Source organism: Suncus etruscus, chromosome 1 (genome assembly GCF_024139225.1).
Source record: "Suncus etruscus isolate mSunEtr1 chromosome 1, mSunEtr1.pri.cur, whole genome shotgun sequence".
In the NCBI taxonomy this organism is placed as follows: domain Eukaryota; kingdom Metazoa; phylum Chordata; class Mammalia; order Eulipotyphla; family Soricidae; genus Suncus; species Suncus etruscus.
In genome coordinates, this window is record NC_064848.1 from 183,141,967 (window position 1) to 183,152,451 (window position 10,485).

Below are 10,485 nucleotides of genomic sequence, written 5' to 3' on the forward strand. Positions count from 1 at the left end.
CCTGAGCATCAAATGGGTGTGGCCGAAAAGCCAAAAAAAAAAAAAAAGATACAAAAGAAAAGAAAAGAGGGGCGGGAGAGATAGCATGGAGGTAGAGCATTTGCTTTGCATGCTGAAGGACAGTGGTTGGAATCCCGGCATCCCATATGGTCCCTCGAGCCTGCTGGGAGCGATTTCTGAGCGTAGAGCCAGGAGTAACTCTGAGCGCTACCGGGTGTGACCCAAAAAAACAAAAAGAAAAGTAAAACTATTAGTGACTTCCTGAAACAAGAGTCCCAGCTAAAGGAGGAAGGAACCAGTGGTCCTTGAAATCCATTTACTTTATGGGCAGGGTTTGGAGGGACCTGATGCCCATCCCACTTTTGTCTCAGGCTGAGCCTCCTCTGCCTACATCTTCTAGTTTCCACGCAAGCAACCCCCTTCTCCTTCTTCTTCAGAGCCTTGGCAAGGCAAGGGTTAACCCCAAACACCTGCAGGATGCTCCACGTAGAAGGAAGCCCGAGGACTGAAGCTGATAATTTTGGGGCCCCCCTCCCCTCAGTGGGGAAGCTGAGTCTGGAGTGGGCAGGGGTGGGTCAGAGCATGTGAGGCTGGGTGGGTCTCATCCCCCCTCCCACAGGAGCAGGAGTTTCCTCTTCTCCGCCCTGTTCGCTGGAGCCCCACAATCTGGTAAATTCTGGGGGGGGGGAGTCCTTGATCTCCAAGGCCTCGTCTACACAGGCCTCAGCTACCCGGATAACATTCCATTGACTCTGGATGCGATCCCAGAGGCAAGTTGGGGCATCCAAAGTGAAATGAGTTTTGGAGCTGAGTAATCAGCTGCTCCTCCAAAGACATTTTGTCTGTCGGGAGGACCAGCGCCCTGGCGGCGCCCCGCCCCCCACTTTTCACAGCGGATTTTGGGGTGGGGGAAGGGCCATCTGTCACTCCAGGTCTTCCCAGCCCCCTCCCACCCGCCACATTCTCCCTCTTCCCACCTGCAAGTAATTTGGCCTATGGGAGGGCACGGAAGATTGCCGGGTGGGACCCTCCAGTTCTGAGGGCCTTTGGGGGAGAAGGGGGCTACCTCCTTTCCCCCCAGACCCCTGCCACCCTTCTCCTCCTCACAGCAGCAAATTACTTGTAATTATCTCACATTGAAAGCCTTCAGGAGCTACCCCTAAAATTGCTTTAATTGAATTAATTGAATCTCATTTTGTTGGGGGCAGAGAATGGGGGACAAGTTTTCAAATAGCTGATGGGGAGAGGGAAGGGGGAGGACCCAAAGGGGAAGGAAGGCCCACAGCTTTCTGGCAACCCAGAACCTTGTAGGTATGCACCCTCATCCAGATTCCTGCTCCCGTTTCAGCCGGGGGTGAGGGTCTGTGCCCAAGGCCTCCAAGCGCTTCTGCAGTTAGGAACTTGCCTGTGACCAATACAGAAGATGTTGGTGGCTGGAAGAAAGGGGCAGGCCCACTTCAGTTCCTACCTCTCTCTCCTTTCAGGCAGGAGGCAATGGTGAAGTGATTGATGGCTGTGGCCATCCAGAGCTCACCCTGACCCTGACCCTCTCCCAATAATCAGGCAGTAGCTATAAATGCCATTTATTAAGCGCTCACCATGTTTCAGGCACCGTGTCAAACATGTTACAAGCACTATCTCGGTCCATCATCACACCGCCATTGCTAAGCAGGTCTTGTTCTTACTTCCATCAGAGAGAAGATGCATGCAGCTCAGAGAGGCAGTAAGTTATTTGCCCAAAGTTGCACAGCAAACTGGCACTTGGAGGCCCAAAGGTTGTCAGGCAGGCCCCCTTTCTCTACTTCTTGTTTCTTCTCCGGTATTAAAGTTTCTGTCCACATGGGGCCGGAGAGATAGCATGGAGGTAAGGCGTTTGCCTTTCATGCAGAAGGCCGGTGGTTTGAATCCCGGCATCCCAGATGGTCCCCTGAGCCTGCCAGGAGCGATTTCTGAATGTAGAGCCAGGAGTAACCCCTGAGTGCTGCCGGGTGTGACCCAAAAACCAAAAAAAAAAAAAAAAAAAAAAAAGTTTCTGTCCACAACTGGCTGGAAGGGTCCAGTCTTCAAGGCAGCTCCCTCATCACCCTCTACCTTGAAGGTCTGGGGGTGGGATGGGGGGCACAGCGGGTGGCTCCATATCTGGCTCCCAGGGGTAGAACAGCTTGAAAAGGGAGGATGACAGAAGCAAGGGGGGGGGGGGACATTCAGTTCAGCTGGCCTCTGGCTGGAAGAGTAATTACTCTCCTTCTGCTACTTAACTTTACAACTGGGGCTGTTGTTTTAACGATGCGACTCGTGTAGGGCTGTCCAATTAATCTCGCCTTTGGAGGCTTTCCGAGATGGGGCGGTAGATCTTATCTTGGGTCTGTGGAAAGAGTTTGCAACCTGCAGTGGGAGGGAACAGCACCCTGAGGGCCTGTGGCCTCAGAAGAGTCCCAGGGAGAGGTGGGTGGGCAGGGGGAGATGATCAGGGGTGTCCGGGGTCTTCTCTCCTCCACTGCTCCCAGATCTCAGCCTTGTTTACCCCAAGACGACCACCCGGGTTCTTCCCAGGTTTTTCTTGCCCTCCGCCCACTATGCTTTCTAGCTCCACCCCAAAGAGTGTCCTTTTCCCAGAGATGACAAGGCTCAGGGGGGCGTGACTCCCCGTGAGGTGATGAGGGGCTATCCAGAGCTAGTGGGGGTAGGGAGGAGGAGGAAACCACCCTTCCATTCACTGGGACTGGAGAGATTGCCGGTGAGACTCTGATGATCTTTGGGCATTCTGGGCATTCCCTTCCTTGTTTCGGGTTTACACCAGGGGATAAGAGCATCAGGATGTTGCTAGGACATTCCAGAGCTAGAACCAAAGAGCTAGTTAGTGGTAGAGACAAAACTAGGACCTGGTGCATCCCATTCGATGTTCAGTGCTGATGTCAGATGGTAGAGGAGAAAGGAGCCACCAGCTCTCAGCCTAAAAGTCAGGATACAAACAGGCTTCAGGCAAGTTCCAGGGTTTGGATAAAATTTAATCTGAAAGCCTGTGATGCAAGGGTCCTTGAGGCCTTGGCCAATGGGGCTGTAGATTGCTTTTCTTTGTTCAGAGACAGCTGTGAGGCACTTGTCTGCTAGCCACAAGCCACCCAATTTGAAGGTCTCTACTCACCTAATATATTACTGGGTTCCCAAGACTGTGTGCATGTGGGGGTGGAGGTTTTTGATCTGAGGAATAGGAGGAATCTTATTAAATAAAAGGTGAATTCTAAGAATATTGGCTCTTTATCTGGAGCTGGTAGAAGAGCCACTACCATTTCAGGAAGAGCATAAATTACCCAAAAGGCCACAAGTTTCATGTTTTCTTGGCATCACCTAATGAGTAGGTCTATGTGGAGGGGCAACCTGACCTCCAAGTGATCTTTGTGGGCAGTGCCTGACTCTTGGTGTCTTGACCCTGGAGGTTCACCACTTCTACATCTGCTCACAAATACGCAGAGAGGCCCAGGCATCTAGTGCTTCTGGCTAGCTCTCACCACCTACCACCGTTAGTACAGCTGCAACACTGGGGATCCAGGGGGTAATCCAGACTCCAGCTGAAGTTTCCCTGCTCCTTGAACTATTGACTGAATCCTTTGACTGAAGAAAAGGGTGCTCAGTCATGGGGTGAAGTCTGCCATGAGGCTGTTTGGATTTCAGAGTCAGGACAGGATTCCATACACGTCCTCTCTTCAAAGTTCCTTGGAACCCTATCTGGGGTTGGATTCTTCCCCCCAGAATGTGGGTGGACTGGGGCTTGGACTTTGGGGGAGGGCTGGGGCCTGATTACCCCCATACCCCTCTCTTACATCATCTGGGGCGGAGCCAGAACTTCTATGGAGGGCTGCTGATACCAGACCCCAAAATTGCTGCCATGGAAAGTACAATTGTCATAGGCTGTGGGCAGGTTGCCTGCCCTGGGGAGATCCCAGAGGGAGGAGGCCCCTTCTTGCCCCATGGAGTTCTGCTTCAGGAGTTTCTTGTATTTGGACCGTTTGTTTTGAAACCAGATCTTGACCTTGGGGAAAGGAAAAGGAAAGAAAGATCAGGTCCCTGAACACAAGGATAAGTAGTCTCCCAGACCCCAAGTACAGCCTCATGTGATGCTGAACCCCTCCCCTACAAAACTCCAGGAGCACTTTTGATGTAGAAGGGCATAATAACCCTGTCTATGCTCAGGAGAGTCGGCTTCTGGGTGCATGCATGGGGAGGTAGAGGCAGAGCACTCTCAGATCTCCAGGACTCTGGACATCTGGGTTTTGCATCGGAGCCATAGTTCCCTGTCTGGGTGCCTTCCTCTATCTGAATCTCTCATTACGAGGGCATCACACTCGTCCTTGGTACTCAGGGATCACTCCTGGCAGTCTCAGAAGTACCTGAGATGTGGTACCTAGGACCTGACCTGGGAGGGACGTGTGCAAGACAAGAGTGTGCAAGACAAGAATCTAACCTGCAGGGCCCAGAGATAGTACAGCAATGGAACATTTGTCTTGCATGCAGCTGATGCAAACAGATGGTGGTTCAAATCCGGCATCCCATATGGTCCCCCATGCCTGCCAGGAGCAACTTCTGAGTACAGAGCCAGGAGTAATCCCCGAGCACCACCGAGTGCAAAAAGAAAATGAAAAAATGCAAAAGAAAATGCAAAAAGAAAAAAAAGAATCTAACCTGCTGAAGGTAGAAAAAAAAAATCTCTCCTGATATTGCCCAAAAAAGAAAGAAGAAAAGGTGCTTCGGTGATGCCAGGGATAGACCCCAGGGCCTCACACATGCAGGACTTTATTCTACAACTTTGCTACATCCCAGGATCCCCTAGTACTTTTGAGAACCCCAAATTTACTGAAGTTCAGATAGGGAGCACTGCCCCATCACTACATCCCATCCACAGGACAGAAAAGGACTTCATCTTCATCTGACGGCATCTCCTGGCCCTGTGGATGCAGTCTGTACCTGGGTGCTGATCTTCCTATAAATAGTGGGGAGGAAGGGGCTGACCCCACCTGGGTCTGGGTAAGGCCAAGTTGTGCGGCCAGCTGGGCCCTCTCGGGCAGCGCCAGGTACTGCGTGTGCTGGAAACGCTGGTTGAGGTGCTGTAACTGCAGGCTTGAGTAGATGGTCCTGGGCTTCCGTAGCTTCTTGGTCTGAGTCTGCAGAGGCACCTGGGGGTGCTCTGGGCTCAGCGGTGGTTTCTCCGAGTCTGGGGGACGACGGGGACGGCATTAGACAGCGTCTGTGGAAAGGTGAGCTGCATAGGTTCTTTGGCAAGTTGTGCCAGAGAGGGGCAGTTTAGAGTGTAGGCACTTAGGCAGGCACTTGCCACTGTACACAGTGGGGTTGGCCCAGGAGAGGGAATGAATGATGCACTATTAGGGAGCTGATGACCCTGACAAGCAAATACTGAGAGGGAATGCTGAGTTGGGGGAAGTAGGTAAGGCAGAGGAGGTCAGAGTTCAGTGGGTGCTTTGGCGCCAGCCTGGGGCCCAGTGGTCTTCCCTGGAGGTTTGAGTTGAGGCCTGGATGGGGAAGCGCATTTAGGGGCTGGAAATTCAAAGTCAGGCTGAAGGCCCCCCACTGTGTGCTTCATAGATGCCTCAGTGATGAGCACCTCTAGGTATGGGGTGTGAAAAGCACTCCCAGGGACCAGAGAGATAGCATGGAGGTAAGGCATTTGCCTTTCATGCAGAAGGTTCGAACCCCGAATCCTGGCATCCCATATGGTCCCCCATGCCTGCCAGGAGCGATTTCTGAGCATGGAGCCAGGAGTAAGCCCTGAGAATTGCCGGGTATGACCCAAATAAAAAAAGAAAAAGAAAAAAGAAAAGCACCCCCATTTGTCATGCCTCCCTTATCATAAGGGGCTACCTCCACTCCTGAGCACAACCCTCAGGAAATGACTACCTCTCTCCATTTTGTGTGTGTGTGTGGGGAAGACCCTGTAAACCTGGTAGGCAATGAAACAGCTCCCTCTTTGCCACACTCATGGAGGGTTTCCAGTGCACAAGGAAACTGGGATGGGGGCGGAGTCCTGGAGCAGCATTATGGAGGGGAGAATATGGTCATTCATTCCAATCTCCAGGGTCAGCCTTGGGAGGAATCTTGGCTGAGAAATAGTCCAGCTCTGGGATGAGAGGAGGGGGTAGTGGCAGAATGTGCTCCCCCAGGAAGATCCTAAGACTCTACTACACAGAAGGGCAAAGGAATACTCTGAATCAAGCAGAAATGCTCCTTGACCCAGATATATTCCTGTCTATACCTTCTAACTAGATCAGAGCCAAGATCCCAGAGACAAGGATGGGGTCTATACTGCCCCTACCCCTCTATCTTCTTCCCTGCACAGTGTACTTTCTCACATAGGTTCACACCCTTGGCCAGAGGACACTGGTTGCCTTTACCTTCTCTGTAGCCTTCCCCCAGTAATCTCAGATCCATCCACCCCAGGACCCCCAGCTCAGCAGATTTTCAGAAACACTGTTGGGTTTTTCTGTTCCTACCACTCCTTCCTTCTCTTTCTACTCCTTCCAGACTCTCCAGCTAGGAGACACTTCTTGGGGAGGTGACATAGCTCTCTGTGGGCCCTAACTCTCCCCAACCTTTACCTTTACCCCATCAGTTCCTTGGGGAGGGGGGGAGTAGCCATTGGAAACCAATTTAGCCACTCACTGGATCTGCCTGGGGTTAAGATTAGGGACCCCCCTTTGAGAGATTAAGCCTCTCTCAAGCATCTCCGCACCCATCTATTTGTGGGGAGATGGCACCCAGCATTCTGGGAACCAAACCTCTTCCTTAGGCAGGAGTGAGCATTAGAGTGTGAGCTGAAGGAGAAATACCTTCCCCCTTCTTTTCTCCCAGACACATTAATTTGCATAGAATGTGTAGACCCACTGATGCAAGAAAGAACTTTTTCAAGAGCTCATGTGGTTTTCCTTAAAACCGGGAAAGTGGGCAAAAAACCTCACTGTCCACCCCCATATAATAGACCAAGCAAAAGGGAAGGCAAGATGGAGTTAAAGACAATCAAACAAAACCCAATGCTGTTTCCAACAGTTTCCTTTATTTATTTATTTATTTATTTATTGGTTTTTGGGCCACACCCAGCGGTGCTCAGGGGTTACTCCTGCTCAGGAATAGCTCCTGGCAGGCATGGGTGACCATATGGGACACCGGGATTTGAACCAACCACTTTTGGTTCTGGGACGGCTGCTTGCAAGGCAAACACCACTGTGCTATCATCTCTCTGGCCCCTCCAACAGTTTTCTTATGGACTAAAATGTCTTATTTTATCCCAATACAAACATAGGCATGTATATGCCCTTGGTTGTACAAGAGGAAAGACTTTAAGGGGTTTGTTTGCAGAACCCCCTCCCCTCCTTCAACTGCTCCTCCTCCAAGACACTCTTTGGAAGGGACAGCCCCAGTTTTGGCTGGGAAGGAAAATAACTCACTTTTGGAGACTCTAAGGAAGTTTCCTAAGACTGTTTTTAGTTTTAATTTTAGTTGTTTTTTTTGTTTTGTTTTGTTTTGTTTTTGCCATACCAACAATGTTTAGGAATTACTCCTGGTGAAACTCAGAGGACCATATGGGTTGCTGGGTATTGAATCCAGGTAGGCCACATGCAAGACAAGCACCCTGCCCTGTATTATTCAGTCTTTCCTAAAGTCTTCTTCTAAGTAAGACAATCTTCAAGAGCTGAGAGAGCAGGGAACCCAAGCCACCCAAGGTCACCTTTCCTTCAGGCCTCAGTTTGCTTCGCTGTAGCAAGGAGGAGAGCTCCTAAATCTCTAGGATCACTTCCGGCTTGGCTGATTTTTGTGCTGGTGGGACAGGACAGAAAAATATCTACAAAAGTATTTTCAGCTCAAGCCACCTACCTACAGGCAGGCTCACACTTGGAGGAGGCTGTGTAGGGACAATAATAGGATTCAATATCTAGTTCTGCATAGGCGCTGGCCACCAGGGTCAAGAAGGCAGGCTCAAACCATACCTTCTTTGAGGTCCAGCACTGAGCACTTTATCCTGAGTTTCAAGTTTCTAGGTGCAGTGGAATCATCAGAAAAGGAGCTACCTAATTTACCCAAAGGCAAGGGCTGCCTGGCTTTGGATCGAAAGCCTGAGGCGTCTTGGAGCTACAAGGAGACTGCCTAGCCCATCAGTGGCCACATTTTTTTCCCCCAGAACTTCAGAAGTTCTGGCCATTTCCACCGAAGTGGAACCAGTGCCCAAATGTGCATCCACCGACGCCAAAATGCCTGGGGAAGAGCTAGGCACGCACACCCAGTTCTAGATAGTTCCGTTTTCCGTTTTTCCGTTACACGTAGGTATACAAAAAAAAAAGCAGACTACTCCAGGGGGTGGAGTAGGAGCCTAGGAGCGACTTCAAGCCCCAGCAAATGGAAACCAGGTCGGTGTAGAAAACAGATTCAAAAGGACTCTCCTTCGCCCCTCCCCCGGCCTCCCGCCCTATCCCTTCCCCCCACACCCAGATCTAGAGGAATCTGAATTAAATCTGAATGCCGGAGGCCGAGCCCCTACAAGCTAGCGCCAAATCTGGGTGCGCTCCGGAGCGCGCTGACGCCGAAGGTGGGAAGCGCAAAGCGCCGGCGCCAGACTTACCTGCCTTGCGCTCCTGCTGGGAGGGCGTCCCGGGTTGCTGGCGGGGCAGGTAGGAGACTCCGGGGGTCGCCAACCCGGGGTAAGGATAGGGCAGGAGATGCCCATAGGCCCCAGAGTAAGGCAGATCGGAGGCGGCTGCGGTGGCGGGAGACAGGCCAAGCGGGTAGGCAGCCACTACTGTTGATGGGACGGGGGCGATGTCCGGGAAGATGGTTTTGGAGACATCCCGGCCGGAGAGGGGACAGGGCAAGGAGGTCATTGCGGCCGGCCGGGTTCCAAAGGGTCTAAGCCATGGCGGGCTTAATTGTCCGCACCCTTCTTTCACTCGCTTTTCCGAGCCTCAGGCATTGGGTCCGGATGAACCCCCAAGCTAGCCTGCCTCACCCTTATTAAAGTCCCCCCCAAAATTGCCCGTCGATGCCTTTCCAGTGGAGAGCGCGCACCAAGGGAAGGAATTCGAGGGTTTCGCCCCATGGCTTTTTTTCCCTCCCCCTCTAAATCCACGGGGGGCCCCTATGATTAGCTTTTTGGGTTCGATCCCAGGACTTGATGGGGGCCCCTCCTACCTAGGCGCCCTGGATTGGCTACAGCCCGTGGTGACCGTGAAGGCCCGGAGCCCAGGCCCGCCCCACTCCCTCCGCAGAAAATTCAGAACTGGGAGGCTGGGAGCGCACGGAGCGCAGGTTCCAGGTCCAGCTCGCTCTCAAGATGCTTGGGGGAGGGTGTCAGGGCTGCAGAGCAACGGGGTGCTCAGTCGTAAGGGCAGGAACGGATGGGTATTCATTGGCTGGGCTGCGATGCCAAACGAGGGGCGAGGCGGAAGTGGGTACTGCTGTCATTGCGGGCAAAGGGGACTTGACATGCGGTCCCCATGCCAGATGCTCTTGCGCTCTTGCGGGGTCATTCCGATCCCGCCGCCCGTAGCCTGCCTGCGGGAGAATTGGGACCGCGAGCGCCCGCAGCTTATTCAGCGCCTCGGAATGCGTCGCTGCCCGGCAGTTTGTTGGTTTGTTGGTAAACAGACGCCAGGTGGAGTGGAGGGAAGTAACCTCTGGGCGATAGGTTGGTGCCCCTTGCATACGCGCGTGGCACGCCCAGCGGAGTGCGCTTAGCAGGACATTCCGAACTCCTCCGACTGCACCTTTCCTCCGCTCCCCTTAGCCACCTCCATCCTGGTTTCCGTTTCCGGCAGGGGCCCCGGATTGGTTTCGACACTGCCAGCCCTGAAAGCCCCCTGGGGCGAAGGAGGAGCCCACAGTCTGGGCTTTTGCCCTAGTGGCGCCCCGCCTTTCCTGGCGCCGCATGGCACTGAAGCCTTGCACGAATGGGGACAAAAATCCTGGTACAGGAGAAGCCAGTCCTGCTTGATGGCTCGCGGGAGGGTGCAGAAATACTGCAGGCCTGGCTCGCTGCTGCTGCTTTATTTTCTGCCTATGTCTTGGACCTGCCTCCAAGCATCCTTGCCCAAGACCTTGATGGGTAGGTGTCAGGGTATATAACCACCTACGGCCACAGGCATACAAGCTCCGAGTCTCCATCACCTATTGGCAGACTCTCTGTAGGTACCTGCGTGCAGACAGTTTAACATCCTTCTGTGAGTAGGACGGTTCACTTAGAGGTCTGCAGATCGCTTAGGAATCTTGCTTAGTTCTGTGATTTATCCACACCTCCATAGCAAAGATGCATCATGAATAACCTTAAATAAAAGCACCACTTGGATTGGAGAGATAGCACAGCCGTAGGGTATTTGCCTTGCATGCGGCCCGCCCAGGAGGGATCCGGTTCAATTCCCGCATCTCATACAGTCCCCCAGCCTTCCAGGGGGCAATTTCTGAGTGTAGAGTAACCCCTGAGTACCGCCA

General features: G+C 52.7%; 1 protein-coding gene across 1 annotated transcript; it reads right to left on the bottom strand.

Moving 5' to 3' along the window:
- Window positions 1–3,817: 3,817 nt before the first annotated feature.
- DLX4 (distal-less homeobox 4) lies at window positions 3,818–8,882 on the bottom strand. The gene is made up of 3 exons (XM_049781371.1): window positions 8,624–8,882; window positions 5,013–5,209; window positions 3,818–4,030 (listed from the first exon to the last, which is right to left on the bottom strand). The coding sequence occupies exons 1-3, from the start codon at window positions 8,880–8,882 to the stop codon at window positions 3,818–3,820; spliced, it is 669 nt and encodes a 222-aa protein (XP_049637328.1).
- Window positions 8,883–10,485: the final 1,603 nt, after the last annotated feature.